This window comes from Scomber scombrus, chromosome 3 (assembly GCF_963691925.1).
Source record: "Scomber scombrus chromosome 3, fScoSco1.1, whole genome shotgun sequence".
Classification (NCBI taxonomy): domain Eukaryota; kingdom Metazoa; phylum Chordata; class Actinopteri; order Scombriformes; family Scombridae; genus Scomber; species Scomber scombrus.
The window spans coordinates 16,240,737-16,264,843 of record NC_084972.1 but is presented as its reverse complement, the minus strand read 5'-3'; the positions used below and the strand labels follow the sequence as shown (position 1 = coordinate 16,264,843).

General features: G+C 39.1%; 1 protein-coding gene across 1 annotated transcript; it reads right to left on the bottom strand.

Annotated features, from left to right (window-relative positions):
- Positions 1-4,638: 4,638 nt before the first annotated feature.
- erbb3a (erb-b2 receptor tyrosine kinase 3a) lies at positions 4,639-22,813 on the bottom strand. The gene is made up of 30 exons (XM_062416131.1): positions 22,720-22,813; positions 20,745-20,747; positions 14,521-14,672; positions 13,886-14,072; positions 13,382-13,507; positions 13,213-13,278; positions 12,505-12,623; positions 12,078-12,219; positions 11,735-11,848; positions 11,456-11,573; positions 11,247-11,320; positions 11,054-11,144; positions 10,855-10,872; positions 10,308-10,531; positions 10,080-10,212; positions 9,824-9,917; positions 9,468-9,622; positions 9,335-9,388; positions 9,078-9,219; positions 8,874-8,993; positions 8,672-8,770; positions 7,996-8,181; positions 7,706-7,861; positions 7,454-7,529; positions 7,169-7,315; positions 6,947-7,044; positions 6,649-6,849; positions 6,469-6,540; positions 6,086-6,347; positions 4,639-5,538 (listed from the first exon to the last, which is right to left on the bottom strand). The coding sequence occupies exons 1-30, from the start codon at positions 22,811-22,813 to the stop codon at positions 4,718-4,720; spliced, it is 4,344 nt and encodes a 1,447-aa protein (XP_062272115.1). The 3' UTR covers positions 4,639-4,717.
- Between the last annotated feature and the right edge of the window lie 1,294 nt (positions 22,814-24,107).

The window sequence follows — 24,107 nt, the reverse complement described above, 5'->3', positions numbered from 1 at the left end:
ATATATACAATAATCACCACATTTCAATAAATATGAATGTAATGGGAGACCTGTTTCTCTGGGGGGAACTTGTTCTCGCGCCGTAGTCAGTGTGTGCAAAATAACATAAATTCCTCTGAGCCACTAATTTAGCGGTTTCGGGACCTGGGCAGTAGGTTTACTTCACAAATTTGATATGAGCTGAGTGAGGTTGGTGTACAAGTTTTCACAAGAGTATGCTGCAGGTTTTGTGAGTGAAGTTTTACTCAGGTAAGCAAAATTAATTTTACTTTGTGTAGCCGGACATTGGAGTCTGCTTTTCAGAGTAAAGATTCCTATCTGTAGAGTCCCCAACAGATGAAAGGGACTTTCTCACCACAGGACTGAATCAACATCTGGTAAGCGTCTGCAGGCCCAACTCAGAAGATTAAAAATGTCACACCCCCATAAAAGACGAAGATTGATTGATTGAGATATTAATTTGTTTATTAACTTTGTTTTGTCCATTATTCACAATTTGCTTTTATTGTATGTTTATCACTGTTAGTTAATAAAACCCTTATAATCATAGTCAATCGTGTGTGTATTGTTTTGGAGTGAACATCAAGACGGTCCCTGACGCCGAAGAATTCATAACTTTAGATATTTGACTGAAATTTATGATTACATATTTCCTTCGGACGAAGGTGGTGCCCCTGATTACGAGAGCTATTTTTTTGAATATCTTTAACGTCTTATTATAATCCATATTTTCGCTACATATGTTTTGCTTTTCATGTTTGTGGTGATATACATCTATTGCTGCTTGTACTGTGTGGATGGATAATCTTAGTTTAGTACTAGTCTGCTACCTACCACCTTCCTTAACACGTGTGATAAAAGAACACTGCGCTGCCTACTTGTGGTTCCTAGTATCTCTAAAAGCAGAATTGGAGGCAGAGCCTTCAGTTATCAGGCTCCCCTCCTGTAGAACCATCTTCCAGATTTGGTCCAGGGGGGCAGACACCCTGTCTATGTTCAAGAGTAGGCTTCAAACTTTCCTTTTTGACAAAGCTTATAGTAAGGGTCGGTCAGGCTTGCCTCGGACCAGCTCCTAGTGTATGATGCTATAGGCTTAGACTGGTTGGGGACTTCCCATGATTCACTGAGCTGCTCTCTCCTCCTCCCTCTCTCTATCCATTTACATTCATGTAATATTAATGCTTTCACTAACTTCAACTTCTTCCCCGGAGTTCTCTGTGCTCTCTCGTCTCACTGGTAGCCTGGAGTTGTAGATGTCGGGATGACCCCTTCCTGTCCTGGACCTACTATTTTCAATATTGATTTTGAATGTGCTTTTCTCTCTCTCTCTCTCTCTCTCTCTCTCTCTCTCTCTCTCTCTCTCTCTCTCTCTCTCTCTCTCTCTCTCTCCTCTTCATTAACGTTGAAGGCTTTATGGTGAGTATAATGGCATTTCCTAGGGTTAGGGTTAGGCAGTGTACATCACAGCTGGCCCTGATCCCTGCGGTAGCCGGGAAGGCAGGCTTCCAGGGTGGGTTATCCGGGTTATGCCTGGCATAGGGTCTTTCCAAATGGCAAGAAGGAGCAGTGAATCAGAATCATCTTCTATGAGGGATAGCCTCACATCAACAGCCCATGGTGCACTACACATGAACAACATGACAATCAAATCTGAAATCTGTGCTTTCAACTATAAATATAATACTTACCCAATACTTATATTAATATTTAGGCTACAACAAATCCATAATACTTACTTTCAGACCCTAATACTTAATTTTTTTACTTACTTCAACACTAGTCTTATAACTTACCTAATACCTTTTATACTTAACGTTTACTGATCAGAAAATACTTAATGTGTACTTGCCTTGATGCCTTGAACACTTTAATCTACCTTTAGATCCACCTTAATACTTACTTCAGAACAGATTCTTATACTCCTCCCTATTTAACATGTAATACCTACCATATACTTCAAAACCTAATAATGCTTGATACAGGACATATTCTAAATAATGCCTATTTGTCCATCAATCAATCAAATTTTATCTTTATAGCACCTTTCATACAGGTTAGTGCAATTCAAAGTGCTTTCCAATTAGTTGATTGACAAGCTGATAATAAGACAGAACAAGTGACAACATAAAGAAAAGGAATAAATTAAATTAAAAGACAAAAATTGAGACCAATGCACGCAAGACAAAATAAGAATGATTACAAAAAAAAGTTTAGATTTAAATAATTAAATAAGTAAAATAAGAGAAAAGAAAATGGGTTTATTAAAAGTTAGAATAAAAATTAGGTTAAAATAGATTAAAAAAAGACAAAAGAAAAGTAATATAAGAGATTAAGTTTAATAAACGCTGGCCTAAAACCAGGTTAAAAAAGATATTAAAAGACAGAAGTAACAGACAAATCAAATAAGATAAGAAGATAAAACTATAGAATGATAATAATAATAAAACAATGTAAGGTAAAGGAGAAGAAATACAAAGATTTTTCTTAAATAAATAAAACAGCAAAAAAAATACAATAAAATAGAATAAAAAGACAATAAATCAATTCAGTTCTTAATCAAAAGCCAGGCTGTACAGGTAGGTTTGAGTTTCCTTTTAAAAATTTTGACACTTCCAGCTGTTCTCAGGTCCTCAGGTAGTCTGTTTCAATGACTCACATAATAACTAAACGCCTTCTCACCGTACATTTTTGTTTTGAACTTTGGAACAGATACCAGTTTATATCTTTTAATTACTAATTCCAGGTTTCTTTGTGTAACTTTTAGAGGTGACTTTATTAGGGTCAGTCTAAGTTCCTATTCAACAACAACAACAGACTGTGCAGCCTGTAGCAACGCGAAAGTAGAAAAAACAAAGTTCTGATACACAAATCTGTTATTGGTATTTATACTTTTTCTCTATTTTGATTTCTGCTGAAATATTGGGTCATTTGAACATTTATTGCAAATAACATTTATATATAAATACTTGGAGAATTTGTCTAACCATTTCACAGTATATGACCTTCTGTTTTAATGTTTGTTTAGCTTTGTTATGGCAATGACAACAGAGGAGATCATAAAAATAGAATCATTTTAAATCTTCAACTACAACAATAAATTGACTTGATGTCATTTTTTTAGTTACTATGGTCAGTATATTGTAAAGTTTTTTGGGAAATCACAAGCTTTTTCTGGACCTTTCAACCATATCTCAGGGTCTCTCTCAGTGGATGAAGTATGCTCAGCTTCCACTCCATTTTATTTTATTTTTATGTTGCCTTTTTAAAATCGGGCCGGGGGTAACAGATGATAAGTAGCATTTTAGGCTCAGAGTGAAAACCACTGATTTATACAGTAAGTGGTACTAGTGTTTAAGATTAAATGAAGAACAGTTACCAAGGTCAAGAATAAGTTTTCAAGCTCATTAATAGATCTAAAAAATAAAAGGAGAATATAGCATTCATTTCACAGATTGCACACACTAACATTTCACTCACAAGTTAGGACCTGCACGCCCACACAGGAGTTTTAACTTATTACTGCTAAACTTCTGCTGAGATCGAAGCTGGGTGCAGCTATAATTATGTAAGGTCACCAAATGTCATGCACCAATAAGAATGGGAGGCTTACTTGGGAGGTATACTTACTGTAATACAGTCGTCAGAGGAGGTTCAATCAAGCATGACAAGTCCACAGGTGTGTGTGGCTGCACGACCTCTAAAGGTCATGTCTATCTTGAAATAAAAGTCAGGTACCAAAATAAACACTGAAATGTTTTTTTCCCCCCATAATCATTCTTCCAGTACATACAGACCATTAGCAGATCCCCTTCATAATGAATTTACAAGAAAGTGATGGGAGACAAAATCCTCAATCCTCCTGTACAAAATGTATTTATTTAAGTTAATCTGAGGCAAATACGGAACTTCAGGCACCCAATTAGTCAAATCAAGTAGATATCTTTCAATGTTAGTCTTTTCTTTAGTAGTTTAGTAGTCCCTCTTTTTGTTACCATACTTCCACCACAGCTCAACAGGGAAACACTGTCCGAGGAAAGACAAAGAGGGAATTTGATGTTAAAAAGACTGTAAAGATGGCAGATATCCACTTGATATCACTAACACAGACTGCTGAAGCCTCATATAAGCTTCAGGTGAACTTTTAAATACGTTTTGAACAAAATGACTGTGTGGGCACACTGTGGATTTTGACCCCGATCACTTACATTGAAAACATTGATTTGAAGGGAATCTTTTAATGGTCACTATGAACAGAAGGAATGATTATAGCGAGGAAAACCTCTTTCATTGATCATATACCTGACTGTTATTTTAAAACAGACTGGACCTATCCTTTAAATAAAAAAAAAATGCTGCTTCAAAATAGATATTAAAAATAGTTTTATTTTTTGAGTAGAACATTTACATATTTTATATATTGTCATGAAAAGAGGTCTCAAAACATAAATGCCCAAACTCATAACATATGCATTTGTTCTCAAAGACATGGTTTGTTCATTTTGAAATGTAAACAGAAAAATAGCTTGTAATCTGTTTGTTTCAGTTAGTGTTTTCAACCTATAAAAGACAAAAGCTGTGGAAAAAGTTTTTTTTTTTTTTTTAGTTTTTTTTTTTACCTGTGTCATAGGCTACATTTTTACCATGGCTTTTTGATTGCATTTCCTGTTTCAGGTCCTTCATGAATACAAGTCAGAGTTTGTGAAATTTAAAGTGTTCTTCATGTGGGAACCGCATTGGGCTTCAGGAACATCCTGCTGTGCCAGTAGTCTGGATTGTCAAAGGATCTGTCAACAGCTGCAGGTTCCCCGACCCCAACTCCGGCTCGCACTTTTACATAGGGCTCAAACGCAGATGTGTGTGCCTTTGAGCCCCCCACTGCGCCTTCCACTTGCCTTCGCATGTTCTGATACACCACTTCATCTCCAGGCCGCACGGAAGCAAAGCAGTCCATGTCCTCGTACTCATAGGCCTCGCCCTCGTCCCTTCCCTGCATCTTCAGCTCCTTCTTGTCTTGAAGAGCCTGTCGTAGCTTTGGTTGTCTGTTTGTGTAATGATAGTTACTGTCCTCTGCCTCCACATACTCATCCTCTTCCTCATGCTCCACCTCCCCTCCCATCCCTGTTTGTGTAGGAGGAGGAGGAGGAGGAGGGGGGAGAAGAGGTTCATGTTCTGGAGAGCTTTCCTCTTTATCACTCACCCTGATGTCCATGTATTCATATTCCACTTCTTGAGATCCCTGCTGCTCTGAATCTGAGCTGTGATTGTTCCTTGTATGTCCTCCCATGACCTCCACAGATGGTGTGACTTCACCGGAGCACACTGTCACTTGTGACGATATGGAGGAGGTTTGTTTCTTGTTCATCTTCATCCGGTGGGTGTTATCTTTGGGATGGCGGCTGTACCTCAGTGAGACAGGTGTTACACACGTCTGCTTGTTCATGTACTCATAATTTTCATCATCTGGGTCATCCAAGAGGCCTGACGAATGAGACTTGCTCATCCTGCCATGAGTGACTCGAGATGAGGAAAGTATGGTTTCTGAAATGTAAAAAAAAGTAAGGTAGAGTCAGTTTTTCTATTCCGTTTTATCTTTTCCAATGGCTGATGAGGATGTATTCTCAAAATGTTGCTATAATGTTGCTGTAAAATGTGACTACATTCAATAACACTAAAACTATTTCAGTGTTCTGGCTTTGTTTTTGCCAATACACGTGATATAATATTAGGATGTGCATACACTAGCTTCTCTTTTTTTTTTAAATAACATCTTACTTAGCATTCTTAGTTTAGCTTTTTTTTTATTATGTAGGTGATAATAAGCCTTTTCAACATGTTTGTATACTTTCTTCTTTCTTTTCAAATAAAATTACAACATTTTAACTTAAAGAAATGTATCTATACTGAACTTACATTTGTTACATTTGCATCTAAATGTAACATGGGTAGGGCTATTATGTATATATGACAAAGAAAATCATCAATTCCACACATTTGCATTGCTAGAATAATTAAACAATGATCAAAATTGATCCACTAATGAATTCATTGAGTAATTTCTCTTTCTAACCCTCTTTCTGGTTATCACCTCTCTCTGGGCTGTCTCCAGGAAGCACATATCCATTTTGGTCTTCCTCCTCTATCTCTGGGGACGGTGTCTCTGGTGGCCCGCAAGACATGCTATCTCTCTGTGACACATAGGCGCTGTCCTCGCGATGGCGTCTTCGTTTCAGGCTCCCTGCCAGAGACAAGTCCTCGATCATCTCCAGTTCAACTGCTGTCCCGCATCCCTCCGAGCTCTCAGACATAGTGCGGGCAGAGTTAAGTCGAGAGCGTGACTGCCACATGGTCTAAGAGAATATGAACAGCACTATATTAGAAAAATGTCCACAGTAGGATTGTCCAAGACAATAATATTGATGTCGATATCTTAATCTAATCAGTCACCAAAATAAACCAACAAATTTTAGCTACCTGTCCTGGGTTGTCAAAACCTGGCGTCATAGGCAGGTATTCAGCCCCGCTAGGTACACTCAGGACCACCTTAACAAGTAAAGACAGAAGTGAGATTTTTAGATACAAGACAGAAAATGACTTGCTCTCTGAATGACTAAACCATCCACAAAGTTGACAGTTAGTGGTGTCTCCTACTCTGTGAGTGTCCAGCCTGGAGAGGCGACTGAGGCTCCTGGACTGAGTCTGGTAGTGGGGGGCTGGAAGCATGCCATCCACCACCCCTTCCTCCCCCCTGTCCCCCAGTTCATTGTTTAGGTCATCCAGGTCATCCAGGTCATCCAGGTCTGCACTCCGCTGGGCAACTTCATCTGCAGCGTCTTGTTGGCTGCAGTCCTCCTGGTGGATAAAGAATAATTAAATTGTATGTGAGCTTATACTGAAGCTCCAAAATACTATACATATTGAGTGGCTACTGATATAGTATGTGTCTTACTTTTATCACCAAGTAGCGAGGCGGATCTCTGGCCATTCTGGTGAACTCATTGGCGAGCTCTTTGAATGTTGGGCGAACATTCTCATCAATCATCCAACCTGGAAATGAAGGACAAGAGTCACAGTTTGCTACTCATTTCTATGCTGTTCTGATGCAAAATATTGTGCTACATGTTTATTACTGCTGTTATTTTGTAGGGCAGAATAAGAAGAAGAGACTTACACTTGACCATAACCATGTAAACATCAATGGTGCAAATTTGAGGCTGGGACAAACGCTCCCCCTTTTCCAGCAGATCAGGAACTTCCTGTGGACGCATCGTTGTGTATGGCTCGGCCCCATAAGACATCATCTCCCATATTGTCACGCCTACATGAATGTGAAGGATTTAGTGTGGTGTGAAACAGCACTGATAGTGATAGTAGCTCAAACATCTACAACTACAACTGTTTACATTAACACTCAATATTAGCATAATTGGTACTTGTAAGGTGGTTTAAATCTCACCATAGCTCCAGACATCGCTCTGGTGTGTGTATCTGCGAAACAAAATGCTCTCCAAGGCCATCCACTTGATTGATGTCTGAACGGGTAAACAGAAAAGGACAAGTATTTATTTTAAATGCTTAAAAGGAAAAGGCAGGATGAGGCCCTTTTCTGACAATGTACAGATAAAAGTGAAGGCTTCTGTTAATGAACTTTGATCATGTGTCTGAAAATCTGTTGTCTACCATATCTTTTCTTCTAGGCTATACACACCTTGACCTCATTGTAAAAGTATTTCTTGTCATCAGGGTAAAGTAGGTCTGCAATGCCGTAGTCTGAGATATGGACAGTGTAATTATCCTTCAGGAGCACATTTCTGGCGGCCAGGTTCCTGTGGACCATCCTGTTCTCCTCCAGGTAATACATACCCTGTCAGGAAATAAACAAAAAAGGATTTAAAGACTTAACCTGTCAGTGAAATCCACCAATGTGCATATATGAAAAAAAAAAAAAAAAAAAAAAGATTACACAGACGAAAAACATTGAACCTGTTTGTTTTTTACCTTTGCAATTTGAACACACCAGTTGAGCAGCCTCTGTGGATTGAGCTTGTTCTTGTGGTTCCTGACGTGTTCTAGCAGGGAGCCCTGGCTGCTGAGCTGGGTGACAAGTTGCAGGCTGGCACCGGGACAGATACCCAGGATCCTGACAACATTAATGTGGTCCAAGCTTCCCATTGTCATCATGTGCTGCAGTGAGATAAAGCAATGCTCAGTGATTATTAAAGGAAAATGTCATTGGAAATTAATTTGGAGTATTGAATACTCACTGCCTGTAAGTCTGAAGAGTTTACGGTTTGCTTCTTTGTGGATGAAGGCAACTAAATTCAGAAGCAGGGACAATGGACTCACTACTCCACTGTTTGTGTGTTCAGTATGTTCCAAACCATCATTACTTTGTCAATAAATCATCAAACATGCTACTTTTGGTAGATTATCGGAAGCAATACTTTCACAGGAAAGTATTGCATGTTTTGCAGGAAGCATGAGTGGTTGAAAAACACTGAGTTTCATTTTGACACGTGTGACTCTGGTTTGCCAGAGGAATCCATTGCACTTGCTGCGAATCCAAGTTGACTCCACAAAGAAGAAAGCGACAAATCTTTCAGAGCCACCTTTCAATCATTTAGTGTATTTCACACAGAAAAGATGAGATCTCATTTAAATAATGTTTTCTCACATCTGTCAGCTCGTGGAAGGCCTGCCGGCCAGTGCGATCGTTAATCGTCTTTATGGCAACAGGAAGCTTTACTGTATCACCTTCAGGAATCCAAATGCCCTGAAATACAGAAAGCAGAGAAACACAGAGAGCCTTTATTTTTAAGTAAGCAACAAACATGCAAAAGGTGGATTGTAAAGGTTACTGTGACAATCAGCTTTACCTTATGGACTGATCCAAACACTCCGTTACCCAGCAGCTTGATCTTACGCAGGTCTGTGGGCTTTAGGATCCGAGCATGGACTTTGGGCCCTTTCTCTCCAGGATCTAGAGGCTCAAAACTCTGTGGGCACATGAAGTATATGTTAGCACAAACCCAAATGAAGAAATCAACATTGTGACACCCAATCTACAGACTCTGACTCACCTCCCCACTCTCCATATATCTTCTCATAGCTCGCTTGCGCCGGATGGCAAGACCTCGGCGGTAGAGAACACTCAGCACGAAAATAGAGAAACAAGCAAATAGAAGGGCAATCACTCCCAGTACGATGGCCGTGGTTGCTTGTCTAGTGACACAGAGAAAAAAGGATATAGAGATGTCACGTTGCTGGCACTTGACAGAGAAGCCAAATGTCAAAAGTTATAGGGTTAGGGTTAGGGTTAGTAAGAGGAGAAACTTACCCAGACATGTATCGGGCAGCCCCCACACAGTCCCTGATTCCTGGGCCCAAGCACCTACACAGAAGAGGGGTGAATTAAAAACAGAAAAACGTGCATATTTGTACATTCACACAGACCTGTACTCATCACTCACCCTTGGGTACAATTAAGGTGGCACGATTCACAGCGGCCTTGTTTGTTGGCATATTTAAAGATGATCTCCTCCCCTCCCATCACGCCCTCTGGACACATGGACACGCAGTGCGGACCATCCTGCAGACTGGCACATGCTACACACTCATCTGCCCCCTGGAGAAAAAGAGGGACAGACGAAAGCAAAGCAGACAAAAATGAGCAAAGTGAAGAAATGATTAAAAGTCAGCAGTGATATGGAGTATGCCACTAGGTGGCAGCAACACACCCACAGTAATTCTGACACAATTGTTGAGCTTGAGGAACTTTATTGTTGTGTTCATATTACTGATATAACTGAAAAGGGAAAAAGCATACTGGGCCTTTGCAGGTCTCCTTCCCCTCCTGGACCTTACACTCAGAGTCACAGGGCATACACTCGTCTGACTCAGTAGCAAACTCCCGCCTCACCCTGCATTAGGGGCAAAAAGTCATTCTCTTTCAAAATCTTTCAAAAGATTGCAGATAACATTGAAAGACTAGGGGCAGCTACGCCATAGCAAATATTACTCATATAATGCAAACAGGTTGGATATTATTATTCATTGTTATTATCTATTTTATGAACACTTACCCAGTTAAGAACATGCAGTCTGGCACGCAAGTTCCTCCTCTGCTGTATTGCTTGCAGGACACACACTGGTCTGGCCCTGGACCCCAGCAGCCATCAGAGGAGCACAGGGGGTCACACACATGACCCTCAGAAACTGCACACATACACACAGAACAAAAAGGACTGAGTCATCATCTACACTGTGACACAGACAAGGGAGCTGGTTCAAACTGACCCAACCTCACTCACCACACTGAGTTTCCTGTCGGTTCTCTTTGACATCAATGTGCTTCTGGCGTTTTGGGCGCTGCGGGCGGGAGCTGCTGGTTAAGATGGATGCCCACTTGACAGTGTTGTAGTAGCAGAGCTTCTTGTTTCCTGTGATGTAGACACCGCCGTCGTTTATCCGTCGCAGAGAGCGTAACCCCAGTGAGGTCAAAGAAGAGATCTTCATCACCAGCAGGGAGTAGCCCCTGAAATTGGAGATAAGGAATGAATAAATGCTGTGTTAGAAATGATAGTTGCCAGTATTGTGATTGTGTTTAAAATTCAGCGAGACTCCCTGATTTTGCAGCCAAGTTCTGTGTCCATTTTCATCAGAAAGAGCATACAAGAAAACCATGTGAACTCATGAAAGGGTTGAACCCACCACCAAATCAATTACAACGTCCCAGTACTGAATAAGCCCTTAAGGAGAAACACCACCAACCTATAATAATAACCAAGAAAAATATGTTGTGAAATGAAAAATCATAAAAGATCGAAGAGCGACGGTCATTTAAAATATGTACTGTACCTTCTCGAGCTCACTCCTCTAAATGTGGTAAAAAGGATTTATACCAAGGGGATACAAAAATACAAGACACAAATCAGATCTTTGTCAAGTGAATCTCAAATGCAGTTAAAGATACAGAAACATGATAACATCATGACCTCAGTCAGAGGGAAACAAAAACAATCTCAACACAAAGGGAAAAACAACAGCAGCTGTTCACCTGTAAAGTGTTCTGCCTTGTATTGTTTGGAGGTTGGAGAAGACTGACAGGTCGGACATGTTTTCAGGCCACGACTGGATACTGAGGATATCTAAAAAGGAAGACATTGCATTTCAGTGGCTTTAACCAGACTGCAAACACTGTGAAGTGTCTGAAAGTTTAAAAATCAACACACACATATGCAAACACACACCTGTAATCTCCCGCACAGTGTTGAAGATTTTCAGTTTCTCTGGATTGAGGGCTGGTACGCCATTGTATGGGTCACTTTGAACAGAAAAAAGGAGACAAAAACTAAACTAAAAGCACAAAAGGAAATGCGTATTAACCTGCTGAAAACAGCAGATATCTCTGGTGATTATAAAAACTAATGACAACTATTATAACCGAAAGTCTCATTACCCTTTGATCCCAGTCACCAGGAAGTGAAGACTGCCCTGGATCTTAGTGCAGTTTATAAAACTGTCGATGTTAAGAGCATCGACAGTCTGTCGGTTTTGACTTCCTGTGCCAAGACAAGCTGAGAGGAAAATAAAGGAGGTTGTTAGAAGAGATTAAATGAAAGTACAATTAATTAAACATCAATTAGATATGAGCAGTAGTTTAACCTAATACACATCATTGCAAGGAAATACTGCTGACCAGAGTGGGAGAGTTAGTTAGTTTGCTGTTTTTGCGCACCTTTTGGGCAGAGGCCTCCACAGGGCTTGCATATTTTTGTTCCATTTTTCTCCACCTCCATTTTATTAGGAGGACAATTGCTCACGCATGAGCTGCCATCCACCACAAAATTTGCTAAAAAAAACACAGAGAATTGCAGGAATAAGGGACTCAAGCAGTATCAAAACATGATCACATTAAGAGAGAAAAAGTGCAGAAGGAGCTTTTGGAGAAACTCTGAATGAGCGTCACAATGTTAAACACAATAACTGCATTGATAATATGGGGATAACAACAACTCTATGTCAACTGTAAGTCTGTGTGAATTATTTCTGAGTAATGCAGGCTGTATATGTGGACTTACTGGGACACTGGGCAACACAGATGGAGCCAAACTGGTACTTTGCATTAGGGTTACGCTCAAGTTTGAATGTGAGCTTATTGTAGATCAGAGTCTGGGGACACTGAGGCAAGCAAGCGCCTGAGTTGTTGAAGTTCCTGCAAGCCTGCAAAACAAGATAAACAGCCCGATGAGTAAGCATTAAGATTTGTTTTGTGTTTGTGTTTATCTTTCATGGCAGACATTTTTGCTTCTCATTGTAGGCAAAGCACAGGTGTTTGTAATAACATTAACGTGTCCCAAGCCATGACAGTGTGACAGTGATCCTGACACTGAAGCAGCTAAATGGAATCCAGCCATGATTAGTTTCATTATTTGCACCTGTTTTTCCTACAGTGATGTGTCTGTGACTGTGACTGTGTGCTCATTAAAAAAAAGGCCTTGGACTCACAAAGCAGTTTGTATTCAGATTTCCAGTGCAGCCTCCAGCACACTCAATGTGACAACATTCGCCCGGTGTTCTACCAAAGCATCGGCCGTTACACTGAGGGGCGCATACGCTCTTTGTCACTGAAAGAAAGTTGAGTAGTATGTTAATTTGTCAAAAGATAGATTCACATTTTTTCAAGTCAGCTACCTAACCCTAAGCCTTTCGATGTAAGTGATGGGTAGTTGATATGAGGCTTCAGCAGTCTGAGTTAGTCAAATAAAGTAGATATCTTCAACAGTCTTCAAGAGTCTTTTTAGGATCAAATTCTCTTTTTATGTTTCCTTGGAAAGTGTTTCCCTGTTGAGGTGTGATGGAAGTAACAAAAATAGGAATTGGGCACTAAAAACACTCAAACTCTGCAGAATATCCACACAATATGGCTAATTTGGACAGCTGTAGCTTCATATTAGCTTCAGATAAACTCAAATACATTTTTGCACAGGACTGTGGATTTTGTCCCCCATCACATACACTGTAAGTGCATTATGAAGGGATCTTCTAATGGCCAGTATGAACAGTAAGTTACATCAAGAAAAAAAGCAATCTCAATGTTTATTTGGGTATCAAATTATTGTTTTAAGACAGACTAGAAAAATTGTGAACCTGTCCATAATCCATTTAAGGATTGACGTGACACATGAGAAATAAAGAGATGTTGATGTCACTTACAGCTCTGGCATGTGTCATTTCCAGGACTCCAACATGGCACCTCTCCACATGCTTCGTTACAAGGCTCTGAGATATAATTTTATCATCAGTGGATACATTTTTACATTTTAAAGCAAAGATAGGAGATTATTGGTGCTTACATGTGTAATTATAATCACTTTTCACTCACTTTTAGGCCCATTGTCCTCTATCATGATAGGTGCTGTTCCATCCTTCACTATGTCCATCCAGTTCACCTGCGGGGCGTAGCTCAGGTACTTATTCTGGATGATCTTGACTCCTCCCTCCAGTATCTCTGTGGGCGGCACACATGCATGTAAATGTGAAGGACAATTAGCAAAGCAAGCCCAAACAGGCCCATGACTCATCCCATTGAACTCTGGGATTTTCTGTTTACTACTGCATATACAAACTCAGGATAATGTGCGAGGGCTCATGTTACACTGGCAGTTGAGCATATGAGACATTCCTGGGGCTTCACATCACTGCAGCTACACACACCACTGCTCTCCAACTACCGGTACTCCGAAGGTGTGGCTGCACTGAGTGGGTGTGTGAGCTCCAACAGTTAACCGAGTGTCACCTCCAACCTGTCGCTTATCTGCTCCAGGCAGCCCAGCCACCCACAGTTAAACACACTAATTCACGCTAATTAATGTGACTGCCTGAGTACCTGTGAGGTTTTTCAGGCCCAGCTCTTGGAGGCCATGCTGCCCATCCTTCTGATAGTTGACCATCACAGCCAAGGCGTACTGATCTTCATACAGTGTGGTGCCTCTGATGACGCGCAGGTGGTCCAGAGGCAGGCGGCTGAACTCGTTGACGGCAAACAGGATGTAACCTGTCACCTCCCTGATAGACTGCAGGGGTTAAAAATACACAAATTATAAGAAGGAGTATTTTTTAGAAGTACAGGTGTTTAGAAAAAGCTCTGCTGCCTTTTTATTTTTTGCCTCTGTTCATTTTATTCGTTATCAGAGTCACAATCTGCCAGCACAGGTGTGTTTTGCTTGTACTGTTAGTCACCATGACATGTAGTGCAGTGATTGATTCATAAAATCTCTTGGAAGGAGACATAAAAATGAGCTCATTGTACAACAGAGACACTGACATCAGCGAATCTGCTTTGATTGTCAGTAAAGCCTGTTTCTGGGATCGCAGACTGAAATCAGTTGATCCATCTCCTTGCCTAGACTGGTTAACAGTGGTTCTTCTCAGGGATTCATGCAGTGACACATACTGTATATTGTAGTTCAGTGAAAGGAATAATCTGCTCTCTGTGATGCCACTATTTATTTAACACCTCACCTTCAGGAAGGAGAAGTCTCTTGTGTGCTCCATCATGGTAATCTCAAGGTTGCCCATAACAATCTCACAGCCGGTGTACATCTCTTTCATCATGTTGTACTGGATCTCTGAATTTCCCGTTGTGCTCAGAACATTCTGGGTGCCGAAACAAACTATAAATGTAAAGAAAGAACAAGTTCCTGTTAATGTATTTACTGACAGTATGTTAGATAAGAAATGTACATTTATTTTATTGTTTATTGTTTATTGTTGAGTTTTATCTCGAACAATAATAAATCCATCGAAAACCCTCAAAATAAAATATCCGAACACAAAATAATAATGTTCGAGAGGGAACAGGAGGAAGCAAAAAGCTTATCTAGTCCTGTCCCCTCTTCAAATCATCATAAAATAAAATACAACAAAAAATAAAATAAAATACAAAACAATGAAAAAATAAAAATAAACATAAATAAACACAACAAAACAATCAACAAAAATCAAGGCATACTCAAACTAGCCTCTTAGAACATCCAAAACTAAAAAAAAACTAACTCCCCAGTCACTCCCCATATACCACCAAAGCAACGCACTCAATGATCCACAAATACAATAGAAGAAATACATACATACAGAAAATACATCTAGATTTGTCTAGAGTTCCCTATTCCTTATACATGTCAAGAAGTGTTTTCTTATATCTGTTTTTAAACTGTGTAGAGTTAGTGATTTGTTTGATTTCTTCGTCAAAACTATTCCACAATGTTACCCCACAGACTGATATGCACATGCTTTTAAGAGCAGTACGTACACAAGTTTGTTTAAAATTTAGTTTTCCTCTTAGTTGATATTTACCTTCTCTATCTTGAAACATTTTTTGTATTTTTTCAGGCAGTGCATTATTTCTTGCTTTAAACATTATTATTGCTGTTCTAATTTTCACTAAGTCCATAAACTTCAAAGTGTGTAATTTAACAAATAGAGGATTCGTATGATCAAGATACCCCGCATGAGTTATTATCCTTACTGCTCTTTTTTGCAATGTGCATATCCTTTGTAAGGTACTCTTGTAAGTATTACCCCAGATTTCAACACAATAGATTAGGTATGGTAATATGAGTGCACAGTACAGAGAGTGTAGTGTTGCTTGATTCAAAATGTGTCTACATTTACTCAGCACTCCAATGCTCTTTGCCATCTTAGAACACAGATACTTAATGTGGGCCTTCCAGAAGAACTTGTAGTCTATTAAAACACCCAAAAATTTGTTTTCATAAACTCTTTCAACTCTATTATTAATTTCTACGTGAACATCCTCATTCATTTTACGCTGTCCAAATAACATTAATTTAGTTTTGTTCAGGTTCAATGATAATTTATTTGTATCAAACCAACTTTTTAATTTATACATTTCTTCAGTGACCACTTCCAAGAGCTGCTGCAAGTCTTCCCCAGGACAAAAAAATATTCGTGTCATCCGCAAAGACAACAAACTTAAGTACATTTGAAACTCTACAAATATCATTAATGTACAAAATAAATAGCTTCGGGCCCAAGACTGACCCCTGTGGGACCCCACAGGTAATGTTAAGACTCTTTGACTTGTAATGACCCATCTGCACAAATTTGCAGCCTGTTTTTAATGTAGCTCTTAATCCAATCCAATGCAACCCCTCTGATGCCATACCTCTCCAGTTTTTTAAGTAGTATCTCATGAACAATTGTGTCGAATGCTATAAAGATAAGTCTGGTGATACTGTCATTTTCTTTTGGTCAACCATATCTGATTTTATTCCTCTGTGCCACACACCTCCAGTGCTGTACAAAAACTATTAAACACACATAAATGAGCCACATTGTCGCTGAAGGACGTGTTTCTTTATTATGATGAACGTGGGCATTGTAATTTATTTTGAATCAATTCCATGTACAGTCCTGCTGCCAGTAATACTCAATAGAGCGCAAATTGTATAATCATTTGCAGCTGAAAATAGCCTCCAACACTGTTTACTCCTGTTTGAGTGAGATTTACTAAAAACTACAGTGACCAACTGTTTCATAAAAATGAAACTAGGGGTCCCATATTTTTGACCCATTTTTAAAGATTTGTGTGTCAGTAGGAACCAGTGGTCTTGTGGCGTAACTGTTGGTTTTCATGGGATTTTGAAATTGGGAAAAACATTGAATAACACCATCTTTATCCTTTAAGTAACACAATTCCACTTGTTATAACAATTTTGCAAATTTCACAGGCTTATGTATTATGTGAATTATCATACTAGTCTCAGCATCTTTGTACAGTGGGAAGAAAGGAGTAAAGTCTGGCAAAAGTTAAATTCGCTTATGTTGAATACATTTATGTGATATCACAATACAAGTAAAATCATGGATCTTTCTATTAAATCATTAAACAGCACAAGTTTTGTAAAGAGTGTTTTATGCCTTTTACTACAAGCCTCTGTGTTCAATATCAATGGATGTACTGTGAGTGTGAAACAAGCTGAGGATTGTACACAGGGCTTGTCCTTTTTATGAAACAAATATACAAGGCCTTGTTTATGGTCTGTGGGAGTTCAGCCATTCAGCGTCACTCGGGGGCTGCTTTGCTATTCAAATGTCAGAAAGGACAAAAGCAACAGAGAGAAAATGGAAGAACTGAGGAAGAGAGAAATTAAACATGATAGTGAAACTGGATGTCATTTAGATACAAGGCCGTAGCCAGGATTTGTCAAATACCGAGGTCAAAAATAAGACCAAGAAATGTATTTTAATTGGCTTTAATCCATGATGTATTTATACCACTTTCTTGCTGTGTATTTCTCAGTCATGGTCACTCTTGTGGTCCGGTTCTTTCTTATCATTTCCAATTTTGCAACTTAAATCAACTCCTATTTCAGTATTCTACAACTTCCATGGTTGTATATTTAAAAATTATAACTGTAATATATTATTTTCTTTGTTTGTTCTTAAAATGTGGAATGGAGCACGGCCTGTTGGGAAAGGGAGAAAAGGGCTCATCCAATGAATGAACAGTTTGCAAAATCGGGTCATGTCCAATTCACAAATGTAGACAACATATTTCTGGCGATTTCAAGGCTTCACTCCACCGCTGGCTATAGCCGGATACTTTAGTTTTGACATGGCAGCGGAATCTTCAAGTACGTGTCACATGACGGTCCGTTGATGCAAGGATAATTGTCTCGTCGGCTATTTTCACTTCACAATTAAACAAAACTTCAAGAAAAAAATACCGAGGACATGACCTCGGTGTCCTCAATGGTAGCTACGGCCATGTTTAGATATCAATACTTTGAACAAACATACACACACAAACTTGTGTACTGCAAAAGAATGTCCCATCCCTGTCCATGTATATTTTCCAGGCGCTTGTTTTTCATAGAAGGAAATCACCAATGAAGGGAAATCTTAAAGGAAATTTCAGATAATAACGACCTTCCAACTTTGTGGCAACAGCACAGTTCATTAAGCAAGACCCATAAAAATGGTTTGGTGTGTAAGAACTCCTCTGACCTGCACAGAGGCCTGATCTGATTCTATTCTATTGTATTCTATTGTATTCTATTCTATTCTATTCTATTCTATTCTAAACTGCAGGATCAACAAAGGCATAAAAAAGCTAATGATTATTAACCTCCAAGCACTTACAGCACAGTGTGTGTGTGTGTGTGTGTGTGTGTGTGTGTGTGTGTGTGTGTGTGTGTGTGTGTGTGTGTGTGTGTGTGTGTGTGTGTGTGTGTGTGTGTGTGTGTGTGTGTGCCTATGTGTGTGTGCCTATGTGTGCCTGTCCTATCTGTCCATAAAGTTCTGATAAGAGTCACTTTATTGTTATGTTTCTGAGAACATTGGGTTCACAGGAACTGGCTCAGTACCAAGTATTATTAAAGGCTCAGTTCAATCAAATCACAAAAACACAATTATCCCCAATTGGCAAATGGCCATGCAGAAAGTTTTGTTTTCAATTTGACATCTCTAGCTCTAAAAGTCCCACTGCCACCGCAATACAGCAGAGGTGAATGGAATTTTGTTTATCTTACTCGAGGCTTTCTTACCAGAAATAACTTCTCACTCAGGGTTGCAAGGTCTGTATATTATCATGACTAACCAGGTCTTTGTTTCTGGGAAGGGATTTATTTTTTCAAATGTTATTTTTAATGTGTTGAGCAACTCAGACACAATTCACCTCCATTTTCATTGAAGTGGAGACATCTTAATACCTAAACAGGTAAAACCAAAACTGTCAGCATGGCTACACCACACCACCAATGGGCAGTGGACAATATGAGTTTGTTTTTTTAAAATTTGGGTCAGCTGACAACACTGATTTTTACACATGAAGATCAGTTTTCTTTGGGAGTGGGGCTAATGATATCATCAGGGTTATCATATCTGTTAACAAATTAAACCAGATACAAAGAAAAAAAATTCTAACTAGTTGCATGATTGTATCAGTAATATAAAATTGTATTCACATGCAACTGCAACTATTTTCTCTACCTCTAGTGAGGGATCATAGCTGTACAACTACAAGGCGGACATGAATGTTCTTCCATTTGACTCCTCATTATAATTGTATAGAATTAAATACATATAATTACAGTCATTAATTATATAATATTAATAATGCTGAAATTAATGCAGCATAACAAAAGACGGATCAGTTGCATTAAGAGATGTGTAGGATCCAAAGCTGCAACAATTAGTCAATGAACTGATAGTAAGATCAAGAGTTAATGGTTTTTGGCCCATCTAAGGACTAAATGTTGCGATATCTCGGTCTCTATTGGATCAGTTTTGACACACAATCTATTTCCTGCAAGTCTATCAACTTTATGTAAGTTCAATTCTATGGAAATCACCAGAGTTCCCTTCAATGAACACAAGGCATGAACTGTTTAACATTTACTGCTGTCACAGTGATTTGACATTGAGATTGAGATTTGAGATTTAAGCCTCCAGAAACTTTTGCTCACAAGAAGCCACCTAATTGAAATACTGTCAGTTTATGAGCTGCTCAAGGGTGAAGAATCTTATCTAACTCCACCTTAGTTAAGCCCTGAAATCAGCTCAGTGCTATCAGTGGATGACTCTAACTGTTGACTCTACACTGTTTGAATTGCCTGTTGGGAAATACTCACAGATACCTGCGCGCGGACGTTTCAGAAACTTCCACAAAGCACAGTATGTAGAGAATGCATACAGAACAAGCACAACCCACTCTATGGGAGGGGGTGGGTGACAAACCAGTGTGTACACATACAGTACAGTATGTGAGAAAACGGTATGTCCGCCATACAGACAATGCACAAGCTGCAGCTGTGGAAGCCAAAAATCTCAACAGGCTGAGTGGGTTTTCTCTGTCAAAGGAGGACTTTCAGTGTTGGCAGATGGATCGTGGAGAAAACAAGGAATGGGGTGGAGGGTTTAGAGTCAACACACTCATGTCGAACACACATGCATATACACAATGGACCAATTTTAAAAGACTGCAAAACAAGTGTTGTAGTTCATAAAGATGCGAAGCCAAGCCTCTGTGACACTTTACTCTGTGTGTGTCTCCTCACTCTTTACAAACACTGCAGTATGTCTTCCTTCCTACTTACTCCATCACTGACTATCATGTACAGTACATGAACTCACTGTAAAAAGGTGTCATTGTCCTCGGGACTAAAGTGTAACCTAACACATGACGAAAACATTACACAGCCCAAGTGAGCGAAGATCAGGTTTAGCTGTTATTTTCATTCGGCTGTTACCAAGGTTTCAATACTCATAAAGAAGAGAGGCAGAGAAAGAAAAGAATAGAGGGAGGAGGAGATAAACAAGCTCAATAAAGCAGTTGAGACGATGACTGAAAACAGAAAACAGAAACTTGGCACAGGATGGCAAGAGATTAATGCATACCTCACACAAGTGAGCGCACACACACACATGCACAAAAACACAAAGACGGACACCAGAGTGCAAGAACTACTTCATGGTGCGTTCACTGGTTCTCAGCCAGAAAGTTGTGTACAAATGACCTGAAGTAATTTATCTGTTCCCCACAGTGTGTGCAGGCCAGCTCCCTTAAATGCCTGAGCAAACTGAGGCAGACGCACAGAGTTGCTCAACATCATGTTACATGTTTTGGCAACAGGAGCAACAACATATTTGCTTTTTAACGCATCACTGATTTGGTTAAGTGACTCTTGTAAGAGTTCAGAAGCTTTTTAAAATGGTTCCACCTACTGTTGTTTACCTGAAAGAGATTAAATCTTAATTTAATTAAATCTTACACTACGGCAACATTTGTGATATCACATGACATCATCTGAGAAATGAAACTGACATGCACGGCTTATTTTATACTGTACTATTTTATCATGTTGACTATTTTTTAAATAAAAATCATGCCTGCAGCAGAAAATGCAACCAGATTGGCCACATCTGTGTTGTTTACTGACAATGTTACATGTTTGTGTGATTTCTGTGACTCTGGTGCTTATGAATATACACATACAGTATGTGTGTATGCACATTTTCACTTTCATGTGTTTTCATGTAGAGAAGTGCAGCACATATTTTTAAAAAATCATATTTAAGTGTTACAGAGGAAAACAGAAGTGAACTTGAATGATCATATATTGAACTTATTGAACTCGTACAAAAGTACATTAGTGGCTCTATTATGACTGGCCAGGTATGCATAAAAATTGCTGTTGATATGTTCATAAGGTCAGTGCAAAGATCCACTTGCGTCAAAACAACAGCAACCTCTTTTACAATTGCACAACAAAATCCTGTTGACAACTGTGTCTCCATTTGTAAATTTAGTTGAATTTTTTTAAATTTTGCAGCACTTAACCAATAGAAGTAACAAACAGGTGCTTCAATGTGAACAACTTCTGTATCGTTTATGAAACATAAAGTCCAGGGTAAGATTCATTATTGATCAATCAAGTGGTCCTCCTCATTGGATGAAGGGTTTTATATTTGTTTTTTGTTGTGCTTGTAGTTTTTGTTCAGATGCCTGAGGATTCGTCACGTGAGCATCAACGGCCTCAGATTGATGATCTCATGCTCACATTGTGCTGCTCATCTACAGAGCGCCGTTTGAAAGCAGGGTCGGAGTCTCACTGAGATTCAAATCACAACACCTAACTCAGTATTTCCTCAAGTACTGTACCGGAGTAACTTTACTTGTACTGAGTATTTCTATGCTATACTACCCTCTATTTGTACTCCACAATATTTTAAAGTGAAATATTACACTTTTTACTCAAATTTGAGTCATAGTTAGCCTTTAGCTGCTTTTAGAGCTGAAACAATTGGTTGATTAATCGATTAGTCTATTGACAGAAAATTAATTGGCTAAAATTTAAAATTTATCAATTTCAATCAAAGTTATGAAACATTCCCTGGCTACAGCTTCTCAGGTGTGACAATGTGTTGCTTTTCTTTGTCTAAGGTCATAACAAATTGAATATTGTTTTGGATTTTGAGTTTTAGACTGTGATGGACATTTACTACTATTTTCTTTCTAATTTTAGACCACTTGATTAGATTTTTAGATACATTTTCCAACTCAATAATAAAAAACTGTGAAAATAAGCTTGATCTCACCAGCTTCAAAAGAATGCTGCTCACATTGTAACACATCAATAATTTGATCATAACTATTAATATCCTGTTAGGAGCCATTCTGCTCTCTAATAAGTAGCCTACTCTTTAATAATTTTGTATCGGTACTGACTATATACTGAATTTATGTAAACATATCAGAGGTAAGTTTTTCCATTTAAAGGAGCTTTTGGGCTGACTGGTTTTGAACTTGCGGTGAAAGGTTGGGCCACTCTGTCACAAAACCCTGAAACAGTCAGACAATTGAGACAAACACGTAAAGCACACATAGTCCTGGGAGAGGTGCAGATGACTCACAGCAAACAAGTTTTACGTGTCCGGAACAGGTTCTGTGTCTGGGGTTTGTGAGGTAGAAGGGTTTTTTTTCCTACATCAAAGCTCCTATTGGAGTAATCTGCTCAAATCCATGTGTTCATATGGATATATCAAAGTAAATGTAAGTGAATATGGATAGGTGATTCTGGCCAGTGTGTGTGTGTGTGTGTGTGTGTGTGTGTGTGTGTGTGTGTGTGTGTGTGTGTGTGTGTGTGTGTGTGTGTGTGTGTGTGTGCGTGTGTGCGTGCGTGTGTGTGAGCCCACCTCTTTCTGTCTGAGCGCTGCAGAGTTGGAGAGCGCAAGGCAGCAGGACGCACAGCACCTGTTGCACCTTCCACATGAGCGCGGTCATCCTCATTCAAATTTTCAGGCTGGTGACGTTTTCAATAAATATTACCATCCTAAAAAGAAGAAGAAATTCGTCCTTTTCACGTCCAAAAACGTTCTTAGTCGTTTCAATCCGAGAGAGTCCATTTAGACCTGAAAACTGAACCAATCCAGATTGACTTTTCGTATTCCTCTATTTCCTTGAACACCCAAATGAAAGAGTAAATCCGCTCTGAGGTGAAAACCTGTTTGTGTTTTCTCAGTTTGACATTAAACTGAGCCTGTCGCTCCGGTCAGTGTGTGAGGAATCACTACAGCTCAGTGATTGGAGCGTAGCGGGGAGCCAATCAGCGGACGGAGCGTCTTTTTCTTTGGCACTGATTTAACTGCGGGGGCCCCGCCTACAGCCATACACCTTACTACTTCCAACACCTGGAAAACCTTTAAAACGCATTGAAACGTGCTTAGATTTAGATAAACAATATAAGACGCATGTTTCTCGATGACTATGACGACGATGAAAAACATGGATGCGTTCACGGACACAAGTCACAGTGTTTCCAGTGATCACTACCATCATAATCATCATTAAAATGCTTTCCCTATGCTTGATTTAGATTTTTTTTAATGGATATGATAAGAGGGATTCATTTATTAATTAAAACGTGAATAATGCTTACATGCAAGGCCAACTGGTTTTTAATTAATTGTCAAACAGGCAGGAAGTCAACAAACTCCAAATCAATAAATTAGCTTTTATGCAACTGAAATAACATTTAAAAACCTGACAAGACACAAAAACAACAAGAGAAATGAATACTTTTTAAAATTCCAGTTGAACTGAATGATATGCCAGAACAGTAGGAGGTGAATTATTCAAAGGTTTAGTGGCAAATAATTTCAAGTCAAGCTCAGGGGGGGGAAAAAGGAGAATAAAAAATAAATCATACATTTGTGCTATAATTTAAAATTCATTAAAAATCTATTTTAAGATGTACAGGAATGAAAGGAAAATGTTTCCAGAGCCCAGCAAAACAAAAATACAAGTTGCTCTGATTGTGTGTGTGTGTGCGTGTGTGTGTGTGTGTGTTTATTCAGCTCTTACAAAATCTTGCTTAACACAGCTATTCACATAACAGCCATTAATCATTCTGTCTATTTAACAGAGCTTTAACAACAGTATTCTCAAAAACCTTCAAACATGGAGATGACATTGTAGTTAGACGTTATGTACCATAAGCCACAGGACTGACCTTTAAGCCACTTTGTCTCCTGTGCTTATGAAACTATTGTTTTCAGTATTAAAAGGCTTTATATTTGCTGCA